Consider the following 19,518-nt stretch of genomic DNA (forward strand, 5'->3'; position numbering starts at 1 on the left):
TCCCATCCCATCCCATGTACACCCCATCTCACTTGACGCTATCCATATCCGAGTTATGAACAGCCTTACCAGACTCCCCCAACACATATTGTCCTGTGTTGCTCGAACCAGGTAGATTCACTTCTTTACAGACATGGCATTTATTCTCTCAAGTCGCACGTTCTCCCACTCACCCTCCGACGGTCGGCGCGACTGCTGATCCCTCCACCCCGCCACAGCCATATCCTGACCCTCCGCGTGAATCATGTTGTTGATACACCAGACTGGCTCTGTCAAGGTCGGCGAGGTCGTACGGTATGTCTGTATCTTCCCGCACTCTCCACTCCTCTGACCAACCCTTTCACATCTAGATACACAGTCACCTACACTCCCAGCCTTGACCGCATCCTCCCACCGCCTACCCACCTTCATGTCAAGATCAAGAACACCTCGGCCATCCCTCTGCGGGCTGCATATCTTCATGGCCCCTATACATTATACGTCTCCTGCTATCCCTCAACATTCGACCCGTACCAGAAATTCAACGATGTCAAGCTCCACGGTGCGCCCGAATATGAGCCCCAGCTCAAGGCTGGCGGTCAGTGGAATGCGACATTGACCGTCCCCGAATCCGTGAGAGAAGACACCAATCATAGCAACAGTTCCCGTTTCGACGGCTCCAAACCCTCCCGCAAGTCCTTTACCTGGATCATCGAGCTTGCTTCACAGGTCATCTTCTCTACGAGCGCAACCGTCCACTATGAAGTTCTCATTGGACGAGACGAAAAGTCGGTCGATCTTGGTTTCCATGGTGTTGTTGGATCCGGTCAAGGTGCCCCTGGAAAGCTGGAGGATCACCAGCAAAATCGTACCAACCCTACCGGTCAACCGAAAGGCGTCTTCTCCAAGGCCGTCAGATTGTCCATCGATGACACCAACAGCCTCTGGAACACTCCTCCGTTTCCCGAATTCAAGAAAGACGGCGACGTCAAGGTGCAGGAGGGACCGCAACATGGCGACAAACGAGACACTGACGCAAAGCCTGATGAAAAACAGCACAAGCAGCAGAAGATCCACCTCGTCCTGTTGACACATGGCCTCCACAGCAATCTCGGTGCCGACATGCTGTACATGAAGGAAAGTATCGACACTGCTGCGAAACAAGCCAGACTAGATTCCAAAAAGAGAAAAGCACAGATGCGTGCCGATCAGATGGCCAAGGCCAACAAGTCCTCAGCTAAAGCCCAAGGTCAAAGGTCGACATCTGCACCAGAGGTATTGCCGGGCGGGCTTGAGGACGAAGACACCGACGCAGATGAAGAGCAAGTCATTGTGCGAGGTTTCAACGGCAATGCAGTCCGAACAGAACGCGGCATTCAGTATCTGGGCAAGCGTCTCGCCAAGTACATCCTGTCCATCACGTACCCCGACCAGCCCTATCTACCAGTCAAAAGCTCAATCTCAAAGTCCATCACCAAGACCTTTACTGGTGCCAAACCCAATCTCCCGGAAGGAACGCATTTGACGCACAAAAACAGCAGCATTGTCAAGGATGAAAACCACAAAGATCACCATATGCCCTACAAGATCACCAGCATCTCCTTTGTCAGTCATTCCCTCGGAGGACTCATCCAGACTTATGCTATAGCATACATCCAAAAGCATTCTCCCGACTTTTTCGACTTGATTGAGCCTGTCAACTTTGTCGCCATGGCCACTCCTTTCCTAGGTCTGAGCAACGAGAACCCCATGTATGTCAAGTTTGCCCTGGATTTTGGCCTGGTAGGGAGAACCGGCCGAGATCTCGGACTGACCTGGAGAGCGCCGACTTTGGCCAAGAGTGGATGGGGTGCCGTCATCAGTGGACTCACGAGTGAATCACAAAATGCCCAAAAGGAGCCGGACCCTGGGGCAAAACCATTGCTTCGCATTCTCCCCACAGGCCCTGCTCATACTGCCTTGAAAAGATTCCGTAATCGAACCGTCTACTCCAACGTGGTCAATGATGGGATTGTGCCGTTGAGGACTTCATGTCTGCTCTTCCTAGACTGGAGAGGGTTGGGGCGGGTGGAGAAGGCTCGTCGAGAAAACGGCCTTGTCGGGACCATGGTAGGTTGGGGATGGGCCGAAATGACCGGTCAAAATGCAAGCGCGTCACGAAAAGGCTTGACTTGGAATGATCTTTTTGGTGAAAGTGGTGATGAAACGCCTCGCAGTGGCAAGGCCTCGCCTGACCCCGAATCCACTGTCCCAGCTGCAGAAGCCAGTCAAGCGTTTGACTCGTACGAAACAGCTCCAATTGAACGAGAGGGGGCTGAGGTAACGAAATCTGAAGCGACGGCGACGACGCAGGATAGTCCTGTGACGGGTGCCAGCCTTTGGTCAGGCTTGATGAGCCTACTGAAGCCGCAAGCCGGCCAGAAACCGGAACCAAAATCACCCACCAAAACACAACGCATTCTCCGACGTGGTCAAACCATGCACCATCATCATAGCAATCAATCTGATACCGAACGCTCGCGACACAACTCCTTTACAAGTGATGCAAGTCTAACTGAGGGCGGACGACCTTCTGGACTGGTTCGAGGGTCCTCGCTATACACGAACAATTCAGATGACGGGAACCTTGAAGCACCGCCAAAGACGACTTTTTTCGAAGCTGCAGGCGATGTGTTGAATCCCCCTCTGCCATCTCAAGACTTCATCCTCGATCCTGGCGCTAGACCGCGCACCATCTTCCATGATCGAGTTTACCATCCCCAGGACATTCCTCCTCCTCCAGCCAAGCGTCAACGCACCAACTTGCTACCTAGAAGGTCAGGGTCTCGAGATCCCAACACCTCCCAACAATCGCTTAATTCCACAGCAACTCTCGATCATGTACAATCAGAATCAAGCCTGTCTTCGGTAGGTAGACCGCAACCTGTCGGACAGATGAAGATTGAAGAAAAGATCGCGCGTGCGTATCATAAGGATTTATCTTGGCGCAAAGTCCTTGTGCGTCTAGAGCCTGATGCGCATAACAACATGATCGTCCGCCGCATGTTCGCCAACGCTTACGGTTGGCCCGTGGTGAAGCACATGTGTGACACCCATTTTGCCTACACGATAGCAGCACGCACAAGAGACGATGAAGAGGCAGCCGTGGAAAGGGCCGAAGCTTCTGATAAAGCCGTGCGACCAGACGGCGAAGAGGTCAAGGGACAAACAGATCAACCAACTTTGCAAGGGCTGGCAGTCAATTCTGACCAAATACCACATCGTGCTGATAGTGCAGATGATCTAGACCTGACGCCTGCCTCTCCTGCGGCTCTGGAAGGGATTCAAGAAGACTTGGAGCAACTCCATACACATTGGAAGGCAGAAAGCTCTCGTAAACGAACGGAGCGGACCGAATCCGAGAGTCGAGAGGCGCGGGACGACGTGTCAGAACTGGTCACCATGGTCAATGCGACTGGTATTACCTCAAGTGCAGCGGGCTATCCCAACACAAACTCGGGCAAGGCCGCGCTCTCAAGACTAGCCAGACAAGACAGCGCACGCTGGAGCGATCGTTTCTTTGAAGGCGACGAGGATGATTACACCGAAGATGATGACAGTATACTAGCCACAGAAATCGACAAGGCACGGGCCCGTGAAGAACTCCAAAAAGCGGGATCCACAGGAGGTGCTGAGCGAATGCAGGCACGCATTGCGGACGGATTGACTATCAGTCCACAAGTGACGAGACAGACTGCCACCATGGACAAGATGGGAAGTCCTTCAACACAGGGGTTCATACTTCCAGACTCAACACTGACGAGTGAGCCTGGAGAAATCGAACCTTTATCTCGAGATTCGGGCAAGGAGACGCCCGTATTGGAGGACCATTTGAATCCTGGCTCAGTGACTGCATTCAGCACCAACACTAATCCCTTGGGCCTGGCATTGAGCGAGAGGGCTAGTGAGGCGATTGCTCAGGGAGGAGATGGTGGTAAGGGTTCCAGCAGTGTAGCGGAACAAGTCGCAGAACAGATTGCCGCTGCACAGGCAGAGAAACAGTGAACTTGAGCGAGGGTTGTCTTGGTGACTCTCCATTCAGCTGCTCTCCTTGGTTGGGATACCCGTTTTCTGTACGATACGATGTGTAGATGACTACATTGTAAATGGACTCATATTACTTTGATGATCTACGATATAAACATAATATGCATGAATGATCTGCAAGCGTGTTCATCTATAATGGTTGATTTGGAGCAAATTCATCTACTTCACAGCATGCGCTGTGTGGGGGTGACGTACACGTGACTATCTTAGGTATCTGATGTGTGTAAATTGATATCCACGAGGCTGTCCTTCAAAGGGCAATTCGTGGGGCTAAGTACGAGGGAACGAAAACTGTTTCCCAGGGCTGGAAAGAATGAGGCCTTGAGAGTTTTCGGCACTTGATCTCATCACAGGGTAGTAGCTGATATATCATATATAGCTAACTTGAGGTACTTCTGTATCTATAGCGTACTTCCCTCGTTCGGACCCAAGCACTCCGTAGAAGTTCGAGGCAGGCAGGCTCGACGGTACGCATGTGTTGTCCTTCGCACCAAAGACACATGGAGGAAGAATAGCCACAATTGAAATCCACCCGACGAGGTTGGTGGACACCCAGTTGACAACATCTGCCCAGGTCAGTGGACGAATCTGAAATCCAATCGCTTGGAGCCTTCGTCCTTGGTGTTGTGGATATAGTCATTCTTCTCCTCTCCGGTCAACTTGCTCCAGGCCTCTTCACGCCGCTTGTTTCGCACAATGTAGTAGTACTTAACAAAGAAGAACAAGACGACGTTGAAGCAGCATATGCCTAACAAGATTTTGTTTCCACGAATGTAATACGGGCGATCCTCGTCACGGTAGATGTTGGATCCAACAATATTGCCCGCCTGCACAAACATGTTGTACAGTGCCGCCGACACCGCGCGTGTTCTCACCGTGTTGGAGTTTCGAGAGTTCCACGCCACCAGGATTGCATGACAGTATGGATAGGATAAGAGGCCGGTGAGCAACCCGTACCGAACCCAGTTGCTCGCCGACGCTCCCAGCGCCACTAGGGACACGAGGAAGGGGAAGATCCAGATGTTTGACGTCGCCGAAACCAGGGATCGCTCATTCACCCATTCGCTGATCCAGGAAATAATGAGGAGATTGATTCCAAACATGAATTGGGAGGGGATGGTGAGCAGATTGGCATTGAAAGTGCTGAAGCCCATCTGTCGCAAGATAAAGGCCAGATAGTTCGACGGCGGGCTGGGTGGGATGTAATTCGTCAGGCCAATGAGGTAAAGGGGCCACAGGTCAAAGTCCTTCAGACACTTCCAAAGACGGCGGAGTCCTACTGCTTGTCGGTTGTGCATGTCTCCCTTTGAGGGGTCGTCGCGGAGCAGTCGGTTCACCATGATTTTCTCTTCTCGCTCGCTGAACCATCCGTCCTTACCTCGGAACCAATGCTGGGTTTGGCACGGGCTTGGAGGCATCAGCAACCAGCTCAAGAGACCGACGATGGATGTCAGAACACCCTCGATCAGGAACAGCCATTGCCACCTAAGGTAGGTACCGATTAGTGTGCTGATATAAAAGTCAATGAGAAAGATGCCTTCGAAACTTACCCTGACCAGCCTCGAAGCCCTCGCATCTGCAGAATTCCCGCCGCCAACAAAGACCCGACGATGTTGCATGTGCTCAGAACCGTCCAAAACCAACTCAGGCGAATGGGAAGTTCTTTGGCCTTGTACCAGTATGTGATGTAGAGCACCGTGTCAGGCTATGACAAAATATCGTCAGCTTGCTCTCCCTCATACCGCTCCCGATAAACTTACGATGAAGCCTCCCATCAGGAGGCCCAACAAGCATCGGCACACGTAGTAGCCTGCTTTATTGGACAGCCCAGCCTGAGCCGCCGAGATGACACTCCAGGCAAAAATAATAAAGGGGATCCATCTGCGCACCCGGGGATCAGCTCGACAATTCACCGCATGCATGCAGAAAGAGGAATATATACCGATCAGGTCCTAGCTTCTTGGAAATCAAGCCAGATGGCAATTCTGCAGAGAGAAAAGACACCAGGAAGATAGTTTGGCCATAATTGAAATCATTAGTGTTCATGCCGAGCTCCGTGAGCATATTGTCAGAGATGGCTATCAAAAAGACTGGTCAGTCACGAGTTTTGCTTCGCTAACGAGGGCGAGGGTAGGCGGGGGGGTCCAGTTAGGATTCCCCAGGCTATTTTGTTTTTTGTGTTTTGTTTGGGTGGGCTTTACGGCTCAAGAAAAGATGCATACCTCGATTGATGTTCCGTCGATTAAGATCCAATGCCATGAACATAATCCAGCACCATGTCATAATGCGCCAATCGATCTACGAAACAAAATGTCAGCGTCATTTTCATGCGCCGGTGAGATTTATGGCGCTTCGTTTCAAACTGACCTTTCTCCTCAGGCGTTTCTCCTCGGTCGCGGACCAGGTGAAGGAAGGATCGAAGCGGTGTCTTCCCTCATATGTCGCCTTCTCGTACACGTTTCGCCAATACTCGGCAATCTTGGGCTCTGAGAAGATATGGTTGCTGTAGGAACCATAGTCGCCGTCAATGTCCTCGATGGAGCTGGCATCGTCGCTGCTCACTTCATTGGAGGGCAATTCCTTGGAGTCGGGAAGGTTGGTGCCGTTAAGTTCATCGGCAGCTTTATTAGCTGCCTGAGGAGGGAGTGCGGACATGGTTGTTGACTGGTCAAATATGCGCAGTCAGGTCTTCAGCTTGAATTTCTATATGTTAACAGGAAATAGTTCCGAAGACTGGACCTCCGCGGGCAACTAAGAAAGGTGCCCAAAACCTCTCCCTTTTCTACTCCAGCCTTTCCTAGCCATCAGCGAGCTTGGGATGAAGAGATTTTTTGGCAAATCACACCATCGCTCCAGTAGATCTCGCCAGTCCTGGGCATTGAATATCTCCACCTCGGGCATTGGATACAACCAACCCTTCGAATGAAAAGAGGATTCTGTTCCACCTCTCCAAAATCTCGGCGCATTGTTTGTTTCTGGCAGGTGTTCGTTGTGGTGTCTGAAGCCAAGACCGATATCAAACTCTCACAAGACGATAAGCAGGTAAGCAAGCATATCATAGGCGAGTGTTGTCGAGACTGGTTGCAGAGGAGCATCAACTCGTTATTTCTGCCAAGACTTGCGTGCTTTGGAGGCTGTACGGTTTTGGTGATGGCGCCTCAAGATCAGACGTCCAGACTCGCAAAGAAGTCATCGATGTTCTCTTTGGATCGAGGTGCATGCGCCACGAGTGACGAGAGTCCGATCTATTTGATTTCAACCAAGGACACTGGAATGATTGTGTAAAACACGTGGCATCTTTGCAGGTGTTGGGAGCGTCTATTATTTCGTTCATGTCACGTCGACTTGGCATCCTCGCTATACGACTTGGTTCGATGAGGTAACGATAAGCACAGGGTACTCAAACGTAGGAAACTGGTCTGCTGTGAAGTGCTGGGGGATGGAGTTGAGCGGCGGACGTCTCCCGTCTTTGTCAGATGATGGTCTTGCTGATGTTGACAAGGTGAAGGCTTAATGCTACCATACCCATTTTAGCGTGTCTTGATGTATATGATTAGCCACGGCCACAGCTTGAAGGTTGCTATTCTGATGATTTTATTAATCGTTATCGATTACTCTTTAAGTGACGTCTGATTGTGTGCGTCGAACGAATGATGCTTGGTATTCCATCACAGGATTGCCCAGATGACAATCTCAGGTGGTAGTTGGAGGAAAATGCGATCTCACGGCCACACTAGCAGACCAGATTAGCTTTCATCACGCAATTCTTGGGGCCACGGGCCCGAGGGGCCGACATCTTTACCTTCCAAGTACCTGCTTTAACCATCTACGTTAGGTTCAGTTGCCTCGAGCCTTCTAGACCAAGCCCGGTGTTCCCGGCGACCAACAACTCGTCCAAGAACCCGACTGTCGCAGCTCAGCCAGATTGGGCCTCCCGTACACTTTATTGAAGCCCTTTAGGGGGTTGCTCAGTAAGAGTAGCCAAAGGCTCCGTCAATGCTTAGGCTAGAGCGGTTTTCACTCACTCACTAAGACCAAAATGTAAATGGCATTGATGTTTGTCATTCTCGATTGACCCGGGTAGTTGAGCTAAGCTTAAGCGGCGGCTTGACCAGGCTGAGGAGCTCAACGCTGAGGCTGAGCCGAAACTGAGCCAGGTTGATGATGGAGGAGTAAAGGGGCAGGCCACCGTCCCACACAGCCTATGAACGCTGCCTGATATAATTCAGATTCCAGTCTAGTGACGAGGAAACTAATAAACATACTATACCCAGTCTATAGCCAACGCAATTACAGGGCCATGGCGAATCACAGTAAACAGAAGATTGATTTTCGAGTAAGGAGTAAGGAGTAAGGATTGATATGATACATGACAGTAGACGCACGACTCATGTCGAGTATGACCATACTAAGGTACCGTTTGATCGAGTATGACCGAACAGCAAGGTTCGACTTGTATAAAGATGTCCATGAGATCGGGCAGTACAACCTTTTCCTATCATACCAATCCATTGCCTGTCTGCTATCTCCATATCAAAGAATCAAAGAAGCCCTTCTTTCATCCACCACAGAACCAAAACAAAAGACGCTCAAAGACGAAGAAATTCAGAATACCACCACCGTCATCCTCCCCCATCACCACCACCATCACCAACATGTCCCAGCTCTCCGCTAAAACCCTCTCCCTAGCCTGTTTCCTCATCAGTTTGGTATCCCGTGCTGACGACGACGACTTCTCCATCGTCGAAAACCACATCCTCATTGAAAAAACCGTTGCTGCACTCAAAGGTCGCCTCGGTCTGGAATTAGTCGAAGTCGGAAATTCTTATTCCGGCCATGTTGCTCGAGGAGAGGTACTCCACGGTATGATTGAGGATGTCATCAAGGGGCGGTATCCTAACCATCATGTTATTACTCTATTGCAAGAGAGGGGGTTTGATGTCGAAGCGGAGATGTATGCTGAGATTGAGGGGTTGCAGGAGTTTTTGTAGAGTTTGAGCTCATTGCGCTGTGGGAGTTATATAGGGGATCCAACCAACCCCAAGTCATCTATAGAGCTATAGATCTGTTGCTTCGCTCTATAGTAGTTCTGCCGCTTGTTTTGGATTAGATCATGGTTTACATCAATCAGTCATGCGACTATCTGAGGTGATTTGTTCGGCAAGGGGCACGGTGTAGTAAGCAGCCACAACCATCTAGATTATCGACCAAAGACTTTGATCTCCCACGATCGACAGAGAAAGTACATGATCGGAGCGACAACTATAATAATGTAGTCGCTCACGTCTCCACCATAGGCTCCAATCTGCTTAGCAATGGGACCGACGAACTAAAGAGCCGCATACATGGTTAGATATCAGTCGTCGACTGCATGCACACACGAGGATTGGGTCTGTAATGGCAAATGAAAATCGACTTACCCAGGTTTGACACATGCCGAGGAAAGATAGGCCAATACAGGTCAGCAAGGTAGCGACGGCAGCCAGGCCTACAGGAGTGCGCTTCGAGTCTCGCCAGCCTTCGAGGTCGTAGCCACCAAGTCGCGGCCGGAAAACGTAATGTTCGACGAACAGGACCGAAGAAAAGCAAATGGTCCAGTACCCAAGGATGGGCAGTACGTTGCTGAGGACGTTCTCAAACACGTTCCGACCACCAAGTGCTAGGGCGAGGGTAATGACACCAAAGACCAGTACCCAGATGAATCTCGGGATTTCAATGAAGCGGCTGTGCATGACCTGGACCGCAAGTGCGCTGGAATAGAAAGTGGCTGCGAGGTTTGCCACTGTCACAGCGAGAGTCAGTCAGTACCTGTCACTTGTCTGCGAGAAGAAGGAGACCGAACTGGATGAACCAAAGTATCGGAAGGGAAGGGCTCTGACTTACATGCTGCAAAAGCGTAGAAGACGCCCACAAACCCCGAGAAACCCGACGGGTGCAACAAATCCAAAATGACTTGACCGATCCCACTAGTCTCGTAGACTTGGAGAAGATCGTTATTTGAGAAGATGGCGCCACCGATGTAGCAACCCAGGAGGGCGCCGAAGGTGGTGGGAATGAACATGCCCAGCCAGGTCAAGCCTGCCAGCTTCCACTTGTTGACGTCGGCGGGGAAGTGAACGTAGTAGTCACCCGCGCAGGAGCACCAGGCCACACATTGACCGAACATGATGGCGAAAAACGTCAGGGCGGAGCCAACGTAGTCGATGCCTTGAAGTTCATGGGTTGTGATGTCGGAGGGGAAGCGAGGAGCCGACTGACCCCACTGGACGAGCATGAGGATAAAGATCAGGATCCACGCCACGCTCTCGTAGTGGTGTAGGACATGGTAGCCCAAAAACGACACCACGAGGGCCAAAAGCACAACCAACACGATACCGAGCGAGATGTCCAGCGACCCGCCCGAGACGGCTCTTAAAAACTGGCCAGCCAGGATCGCCCCGATGACGGCGTAGCCGATATTGACGAAGACCGTGAGCGCGCCGCATATTTTGGAGCCCTGAATCCCAAATGCGTACCGCGAGACCGCCACCGCCCGGAGGCCTGTCTGTGGCACCAATGTGACCGTCCACGCCGGCACCAGACTTCCCATCGCATTTCCGATGCAGGTGATCATGATCGAGTCGGCCACCGATAATCCAAAGATCGGGCCCAACGCCCCGATGGTGATCATCCCTGGTGCCATCAAGAGGGAGAACCACAGGAGCATCATCTATAAGTAACATATGTCAGCTAATGGTAGCTCGTCGGGGATAGAGAGAGGAGGGGTAAATTCACGTTCAGAGTTCGTGGTGGCTTGCGTGCATCTTCAGGCAAGCGGTCGATCCCCATGGGTTCGAACTTGAGCCTCTTGTCGAGCCAGAGCTCCCAGGCCCTCATCTTCGCAAACACCGACTTCTTCTCCTGAAACGAGGACAACCCATGATCATAGCCACCATGGGTGTTGGTGTCGCTTGTTGAACCCTCGGTTTCGGCGGTTATGGTGGTGTCTTTGTCGTTCGTGTGACCGACCTCGAGATCCTTGCCTTCAGTCATGTTGTTTGTTGTTGATTGCGAAGGTAAGACAGGCGTGTGACTAGTTCGCCCTTCTAGTGAGATATAGAGCGAGTGTATTGGTGTATAGAGCGAGTACATTGGTCCACCACAAGTCCTGCACAGCGACTCTTGTATATATACATATCGGCTCCTTTGCCAATACGTCCGTTGAAATAGCAATACACCCAGCAGGGTCGGAAACGCCCGCTGCTCCCTTCCCCTCCTTCAGTCGAGAGATAGCTGCTATCTCCTACGTATCGTAAGGTAGGCTGGGCGCTAATTGGACATTGAGGTATCTGTACTGATTCCTCGAGACAACAAGATAAGACGTTCGAATCGATGCACGTCGTTTCCTGGTTTGGCCACAATTAACTCGGGAACAGCAAGATATGTTGTCGAACCCAGAAGTACCAGATTCCCCAGGACGCGAAGCTAACTTTAAGCCATATGTCCCCCGAACTTAGAGGTGGGATTTGCTTCCTAACCGGGACTAGCACTACAAGTGGGACGGGAGAAGACGTTCGCGATATCTCCGACCAATGAAGCCTCGTCGCTTAGCCTATGATCAAGAAACCTTCCAAAATCCCATGCGGTACCGAGAGTCTGGACGGTGGCTCCTTGTTGGTAGCCCAGAGTGTCTCCAGCGCACCGAGCGCATGCTTACTGTGTCGACACCCTGAAGAGAGCAGCAGCGACCGAAAGTGATCACGAAGCCATAGCTGGGTGGCATCGTCTTGCACGGAGTCCAAGCCAACCTGATACAGAGGCCAGGTCAGCATATGGCACCATTCGGTGGCTCTTGGAATGGCTTTCGCGTGGAAAACCACGTCCGAAACTAATCTGCTCCTCTCTGTATGCCTTGCGTCCAGATTGAAGAGGCCGTTGAGGAAGAGTAGGACACCAGAGCGAAATGCCTGCACCAAATGAACCCTGTTCTTGGTCTTTTGAGGCCGAGGCTGCCACTCTAACAGGCGGTGTTTTAGGCATAGCGCCTTTTGAGTTAGATCGTTGTCCGCACACATATCGTCTCTCTGGGCGGACCTGTACATGAGTGTGGCGGAGGCGATAATGTCGACAAGGAACAATGGACACGGAAGGACTTCAAAGCTCCACTCCTGATCTGGGGTCGGCGTCTTGAGATTCGTGTGCTTATAGAGTTCTGCTTGGGTAAAGATGGGTTCTCTGGAAGATGTGGTGGAACCCATGATATCAAGACTATAGTAGACAGTTAGACATGGAAGTCAGGAGGATCATTGTGAAACTCGGGTGGGGTGACTTACCACAGCAACCCCTGTTCGACAAAGCCCCCAGGGCTGAGTTCATTACTGGATGATTCCATCAAGTGCTTTGCCGCTCGTAGGTGGATATCAAGCTCAGTACAATATCCCAGGCACAACTGTAGACGAAAACGTCAGCTGGGGAGACAAACAGAGGGCTCAGCGACCCACATCAAGTTGAGCAAGGAGCTGGATAGCCGCGAGGTTGCCAGGAGCCTGAGACGGGATAGGGTCATGTAGCCTTTGGCGCAACAAGTTTATCGCCACGATGCGGAGGCGAAGACTCTGCTCAAACAGTCGGTCGTCACCGAGACGGGTGGAAAGGTGGCAACTGGCTTGGGAGGCCAGAGCGAACCGGACAGGGGGGACTGTCGAGGCCATAGGAACAATGTGCAAGAGATAGGGATTTTCTGACGGCTCGGCATCGAGAAAGAATCGAGAGCCGACATGCTGGGCATCTGCAAATTCACAATCAGCTTCGTGCGGAAAACGCATCTGGAATAAGGTAGCGAACCGTAATTGACCAAATCGCCCAGTCCATCTGGAATTGTGGCAGGATCAATCAGGTAGCCATCGTTGTAGCCACCATTATTATTAGGAAGGGATGTAGGAGAAATAACAAAACTTGAATCGCTGCCCTCAGAGGGAGACGGAGCCAACGCTCCTGGAGAAGGGTGAAGACAATGGCTTGTGAAACGATGGCCACCCACATCTTCCGCGGACACCAGGCTCGGGGATTGCGTATGACGCAAACGAGACAACTTTCGAGCTCGTGATTCTGGGAAGCTCTCACGACTCTTCCCGGCACATGACGGATTCGAAGACAAAGCTTCGGCCCATCGCCACACGTAGCCTTCGCACAAGACGCCCCGCACTTCACAACGATAACAACCTGGTAAGGTCTTGTCACACTTGCGCCGGCGTCGTCGACAGGTTATACATGCACTCCCATGCGTGCTCGTGCTCGTTGATCCGTCCATGGTGGAACTTTGCGATTTCTGAGATCTCCGGTCTCCGGTCTCCGGGACCCGGCAACCAGGTTGTGGAGTCCTCTGGGTGGTCATCAGCTAGACGAATGAATTTGACTACGGGTGCTTTCAGATGCCGATAGCAGTTAGCTATGGCGAAGAGGGTTCGAATAGTGAAATACAAACGAATTCGATCCTCATCAGCTTTCGAAGGAGATGTCGAGGTCCCTGATACTTGGCGCAGATCAAGGCGGGGCAGTGGAGACTTGGTTCTTATCGCTATTGTGGAGGCAGACCCGACGTTTTAGGCTCGGAACAGGGGTGCAATGACTGTAGTGGCTGTGGTGACCAAGTGATGTGTAGAGGAGAGAGTCTCCAGGTCGATAGAAGTTGTGATATCGTACCTAGTAAGTAGTATGCGTATCTGGCTGCTCCAATAGAGCAAGGTGCGCTCGTAGCTTCGCAACGTCTAGACCGGCAGGGGATGGGTCAAGGCTTAGCTCCGAACTCTCAGGTGGGATACGCTTCCAGACTGGGACTGATGTATATGCACTACTAGTTCATGCTCAGTCCTTATCTTCACCTGGGGTCAAGTTCTCAACTTGGATTGACCACCACGCCTCCACTCCGTGGTTCAACAAAAGAAGGGAAATTAGCAATAGTCACAGTCAACAGCCTCAGCAGCGGCGTGGAGATATGCGAGTCGCATGGGTATGCCATGCCTGTCCTGGTCTTGGTATATCTATACCAAGTGACGACGTCCCGTGGTGTGCCATAGCATATCCGGGGCTGGTTCATTCAATCCCATTCTCCTCTTCGATCTGGACTTCACTAGTATCCTTACACTACGTTGACAGAAGCTATGGCAGACTCACCATTCGTTCCTCAAGAGGTACTCGCACATTGGCACCACCAAATTCACACCATCAATGATCCTTTCATCAATGGACTGCCCAAGGTGGAACTTCACATGCACATCGAAGGCGCTTTGACGGCCGAACTGCGATGGAAGTTCTCGAAACGCAACGGGATCCCAGTGATCAACCATAAAGACAACACCGAGTTCTCGAGCATGCAAGAATTGAAAGACAGCTATCTGGCCACCGGCGACTGGGGCTTCTTTGAAGCGTACTATCATGGTCTCCAGGCGCTGCACACGGCTGAAGACTTTTACGAGCTGGCTATGGATTACTTTGAAAAAGCCGCCCAGATGAACATTCGTTATGCCGAAGTCTTCTTCGACCCCCAAGAACATACTTTCCGTGGCGTACCGTTCAATGTCTTCATGGATGCATTCGTCAAAGCGTCGAAAGACGCTGCCGACAATCTAAAGGTATGCAAAGTCACGCTGGGGGTTACACAAGGCTTCACTTTCCGCTTATCAGTACTAACGCAGAAATCAGGTGCAATCGAGCTGGATCATGTGCATCAACCGACAAAAGTCTCTAAAATCGGGTCTTGAGCATCTAGAAATGGCACTGCCATACCGGGACTCCATCGCCGGCATTGGCCTGGACGCACCCGAGCATGACAAGCCCGTCATGCTGTTCGAGGAACTGTGGATCCGAGCCTCTGACCTCGGCTTCAAGCTCACCTCTCACTGTGACACCGGACATAAAGACACCATTCTCAACATCACTTCCGTTGTTTGCGAGGCCAATCGAGGTCGAGGCCTCGATCGTTGCGACCATGGCCTCAGTGCCGCCCGGAGCCCAGAACTCGTGACGCAGATAGTGGACAAGAAGATTGGCATGACTCTTTGTCCCTGGGGATACATTCGTTGGGACTGCGACGAACACATCCTGGGCAAGATCCGCCTCTTGTATGACGCCGGTGCCATTGTGACCATCAACAGCGACGACCCGGGGTATATGGGCGATTGCTACCTTACCCACGCCCTTCTGCTCTGTCGGTATTTTGGTGACTTTAGCGAAGCCGATCTGGTCAAATTTCAGCTCAACGCGGTGGACATCAGCTGGGCAAATGAGCAGGTCAAACTTGCCTTGACGCGGGCTATCACGTCCTACGCAAAAGAAAAGCTCGATGCGGGTGTGCAAGCGTCAACGAATGGGGCGGCCCCGTTACGGAGTCCTATGTAGCCATCTCCATTGATAGCTACAATGTCTTTGTTGATTCTCTGAAAATATGATTCCGGTTACTGAACTCTTGCCTTTTGGATCTCTGCATTATCTCTGACTGGTGCTACCTGACTTCCGTGGCTCAAATGCAAATTCATCCATCCACTATCTCATGTTCTCACGCGCCAGACCTGATTCCATACGTAGCGTTCAACCTACTCCATAGATGTTCTTTGGCAGTCTGAGCTTTCGTAACGTGGTCAGCCCCGTATCCATAACCCGTTGTCTCACCCTCAGTTCCATCTACTGCCAGGCCTTGACTCTGCTTGTGCTCCTGCACCAGCCGACTGGGGACCGGCAGCAGCGTTGTCTCCTCTGCCGGCTGACAGAAATACGCGATCGAGTACCTAGGTTCGCCGTCTTTGGGTGCGCCCTTGGGGAAGATGACTCTGTGGACGGTGCTTTTGAGTAATCCGCCCGTCCAGTAGCTCAGCAAATCTCCAATGTTGACCAAGATGGGCGGGAACGTGTCGCTCCCATAGCCGCGAGGGATGACAGCCACCGGCGCCCAGCTGCCATCATCCTTCAAAATTTCCAGTCCTGGCTGGGAGGGACGTTGAAAGAGTAGAGTGATGGAGCCATAGTCCGAGTGCGCCCCGGCGCGAACGTCGACCTCTGGTTGATAATCGCTGCTGGCCTCCACAAAAGGGTAGTAGAGCATGCGGACGGCGGCTCCGCACTTTTTGGTCTCGTCGACGCTGCTGTGGCATTTGCTGAAGAACTCGGTGTCGGCAATTTCTAGACCGATCCCCAAAAGATCCAGAATTCGGCGGCATGTCTCTCGACACGCCACTTCGAATTCCCATAGCTCCTCCCTGTGATTCTCGAGAACTGAGGGCAGGTCCTGTTGAGGACGCCCCTGGTCGAACTCACCGATGTTGAACGCCTCCTTGTAGTCTCCCTTGGCTTGTGCTTTGGGGTCTAACGCTTCGACTTTCATGCCGGCCCAGCCCCGGTTATCGTTGATACGATACGGCTGTTTTTCCAGTGTGGACAAGTCGAAAAATTGTTTGGAGAGATCAAATTCTCGATCCACCAGATCCTGGGTGAGCTTGGTGCCGGTTGGATCTACATACAGAAATCCATGTCGAACCGCGGCTTCCAGGACCTGCTTGCCTGTTTCGGGAGTCAGGTTGGAGATGTTGATGATGGGGAGATTGACCGTTTCTGTCGCCGGGTCAGACATATTGAAGACGCAACCGATGGCTTGTAGTTTTCGCGGGTATAGCTATCCGGATAATTTGATACCCTGTAGTGTAATGGGACGAGAGGGGGAATAATAGCGTTTATCCTGCACCTAGGCGTTCCTATATGTGAGTTATACGTACTCGAGGGCCATGGAGGTTAGATTTCCCTGGGAACCTGGTCTAAACCTATCTTAGTATGCGACGGCGCTCTCCGACGCGCCCTTCTATCTCTTAGCGTACGAGCGATGCATAGTTGTAGATAATGTTATACGAAAAAGACTTAAACGGCATTAGATCCCGCGAAATAACACTAAAATCCACCCCAAGCCTAGAACTTTCGACGCATGGTTCTTAGAAGAGGGTGAGGGCATCAACTGGAGTCACCGAAGATGTCGTGGATGTCTTAGCGGAGATATGCGTCATTACATACATACGCACATATGCTTTGGTCATTGCTTTTCCTCAACAGATCTTCCTATCGCTATAATTTCCGTCCATAGATGTCATTGGATGGGTGAGGGGTGTTTCTTTTAGAGGCGGCGTCGCGTGGGTGAGGCCGAGGGGCCCCCAGTGACCTCAGCGTCGATAGACCTCCTCTTATTCCCCTCTATGCCAGGCATATATTCATATTCACAATGTCCCCGCAGCATCACAGACATTCGCACTCTGGGTAGTACTTCATGTCCTAAAAGTGACCAGTGACAAAAGTACAAGTAGTCATGGATCATAATTCCGAAGAATGTTCCGTCGCAGAAAGAACTTCCTCGGTCCAAGAATTGTGGTTCAAACTCCGATGTTGCCAACTCGTATTCCCACACGGGCCGGAAATCGCCATGATCGACAAAACCCTCGATCTCTGTCACAAGAAGCTATCACTGGCATGTAACATTGATCAACATCCAAAACTCGGCGGGAAAGATTGTTTCGTCACCAGTCTCACCAGTTTGAGAATCATCTTGACATCACATTCATCTGTATTTCATACATAATACATTCCTCACAGAATCACTAACTAGACAGTCAACATCAAGATGAGTCGCGTTTTTGGAACCTATCGCCAAAATGGCTACATCGTCCACAACCTCGAAGCCGCCATAAAATACTGGACGGAGAAAATGGGCGTAGGCCCTTTTTTCATAGCTCGGAATCTAGAACTTAAGAGCTTCACTTACTGCGACAGCCAGGAGATTCCCTCTCTTGACATTGCTCTCGCCAATTTCGGCGATGTTCAGATCGAACTGATCCAACCAAATGACAATGTTCCATCTCCACATCTCAATTTCTTGAAGACCAAAGGTCCTGGCTTGCACCACATCTCAGTCTGGTCGGAAGACTATGAAAACTTTATTGCAGATTTACAAAAACGAGGCTTCAATCGCGACTGCTCTGGTGTGGTAGGGAATGGTGTTCGGTTTAGTTATTTTGACAGTGCAAAGACAGAGGGGACAACTATGGAGGTGGCAGATTCTGCGACGCCTGGATTCAAGGAGGTGGCGGAGACGATTCGTATGGCGAGTGTGAATTGGGATGGAAGTGAACCGATTCGTGATCTCGCCTCACTACGGATCTTGTGATGCTGCAATGGAATGAGGTGGAATGGTACAGTGATTTCATATATCAGATCGGGCAGTCGAGATGGGGAAATTGACATCAAGATCTTGATGAAAGCCTGGTCTAGACTAGAGATCATAGTCATTCACCATGCTCTTGGAAGGAATAACTACAAGTATTATCAAATCAAAAGATTCTTGTCTAGTCAACGAAAGAGAGCGAGACTACGGAAACCAGAGAGAGAAAGGAAACGGGTCTTGTCCCAAGCACCTCGTGCCTTCTGAAGTCATACTATTCCTACTGTTTCTGCCAGTCAAGTTCTGCCAGTCTCAGTCAACCCAGAAGAGATAAGTGACTGGGGACGAGCTGGATCAATCCTTTCTGCGACACCCTCGCCACGCACATTCTCTCGTTCTGCTCCCAGGTACTTATACTGGATTCTCTCTCTTCCTGCATGAAATTTGACAGTCTCACACAACTTCATCACCACCATCTCCCTAGGCGGAGGCAGCCGATCTCTACACAATCAAAAGAAGTGTACGTATACATTGATACTTCACATCCATCCTTGCCATACTGATAAATATCGCTATCCAGACTCAACCCACCATGTCGTCCACAGCTCCGGTTACGGCCTTAGATCATCCTTTAATCTGGGTCTTGTTAGCAAAAGCTCAAAACTCCTCTTGTAACACTCAGGAGAAAGAAGTTACCCAAGCGATAGAAGACATCCAGCACCTTCTCGAGAATAGCTTAGGTCGAGACGTAACCCAACTCAAAGTTCGCGAAACTAGGGACAGGCTCGACCGGGAAGAGACAATGGCCAAGGCACTTTCTAACATGGAATACCTGGAGGCAACCATCAGTCATTTCTCACGTATCATTAGTCCTGAATCTCCAAGATCTGATGATAATGTCTCGACGGATCAAGCAGCCAATCTGAAAAGAAAATGGAAAATCCTTGAACAATCTGAGCACAAATGGGAAGAATTAGAAGATTGTCGCAAAAGATGCCGCGATGATTACAACCGTGAGATGAGATACCAGGACGAGTTGGCAAAAGCTACGCTCCCACAACAGCCCACTGTTACCGACCATGTCGATTGTATGACTCAGTCTAACAAGAACATTCAACCACAATCACATGTCGCTGAAGATCCTTCCGCCGTCTCAAGTCAAACCGAGAAAACTACACGCAGAAGTTATTATCAGTTTACCCCTCAAAGGGGCTCCTTCATGCAACATCGTTCATCTGGAAGAAGAAGAAGTGGCTTTATCTAGCCGTATCACGACAAGATGT

General features: G+C 51.0%; 6 protein-coding genes across 6 annotated transcripts; 3 read left to right on the forward strand and 3 right to left on the reverse strand.

Moving 5' to 3' along the window:
- Positions 1-11: 11 nt before the first annotated feature.
- Positions 12-4,188, forward strand: PV10_07218 (uncharacterized protein). The gene is made up of 2 exons (XM_016372092.1): positions 12-294; positions 351-4,188. Exons 1-2 carry the CDS (start codon positions 245-247, stop codon positions 4,021-4,023), a joined length of 3,723 nt encoding a protein of 1,240 aa, XP_016221424.1. The 5' UTR covers positions 12-244; the 3' UTR covers positions 4,024-4,188.
- Positions 4,189-8,720: 4,532 nt separating this feature from the next.
- On the forward strand, positions 8,721-9,056 carry PV10_07219 (uncharacterized protein; the record flags this gene model as incomplete). Its single annotated transcript, XM_016372093.1, has 1 exon — positions 8,721-9,056. One exon carries the CDS (start codon positions 8,721-8,723, stop codon positions 9,054-9,056), a length of 336 nt encoding a protein of 111 aa, XP_016221425.1.
- A 163-nt stretch (positions 9,057-9,219) lies between these two features.
- Positions 9,220-11,097, reverse strand: PV10_07220 (uncharacterized protein; the record flags this gene model as incomplete). The annotated part of the gene is made up of 4 exons (XM_016372094.1): positions 9,220-9,394; positions 9,486-9,847; positions 9,949-10,774; positions 10,840-11,097. 4 exons carry the CDS (start codon positions 11,095-11,097, stop codon positions 9,266-9,268), a joined length of 1,575 nt encoding a protein of 524 aa, XP_016221426.1. The 3' UTR covers positions 9,220-9,265.
- Positions 11,098-11,651: 554 nt separating this feature from the next.
- On the reverse strand, positions 11,652-13,354 carry PV10_07221 (uncharacterized protein; the record flags this gene model as incomplete). The annotated part of the gene is made up of 4 exons (XM_016372095.1): positions 11,652-12,312; positions 12,378-12,493; positions 12,546-12,832; positions 12,889-13,354. 4 exons carry the CDS (start codon positions 13,352-13,354, stop codon positions 11,652-11,654), a joined length of 1,530 nt encoding a protein of 509 aa, XP_016221427.1.
- A 2,116-nt stretch (positions 13,355-15,470) lies between these two features.
- On the reverse strand, positions 15,471-16,782 carry PV10_07222 (uncharacterized protein). Its single transcript, XM_016372096.1, has one exon. It carries the CDS (start codon positions 16,664-16,666, stop codon positions 15,599-15,601), a length of 1,068 nt encoding a protein of 355 aa, XP_016221428.1. The 5' UTR covers positions 16,667-16,782; the 3' UTR covers positions 15,471-15,598.
- A 2,045-nt stretch (positions 16,783-18,827) lies between these two features.
- Positions 18,828-19,499, forward strand: PV10_07223 (uncharacterized protein; the record flags this gene model as incomplete). The annotated part of the gene is made up of 1 exon (XM_016372097.1): positions 18,828-19,499. The coding sequence occupies one exon, from the start codon at positions 18,828-18,830 to the stop codon at positions 19,497-19,499; it is 672 nt and encodes a 223-aa protein (XP_016221429.1).
- Positions 19,500-19,518: the final 19 nt, after the last annotated feature.

This window comes from Exophiala mesophila (genome assembly GCF_000836275.1).
Source record: "Exophiala mesophila strain CBS 40295 unplaced genomic scaffold supercont1.5, whole genome shotgun sequence".
In the NCBI taxonomy this organism is placed as follows: Eukaryota; Fungi; Ascomycota; class Eurotiomycetes; order Chaetothyriales; family Herpotrichiellaceae; genus Exophiala; species Exophiala mesophila.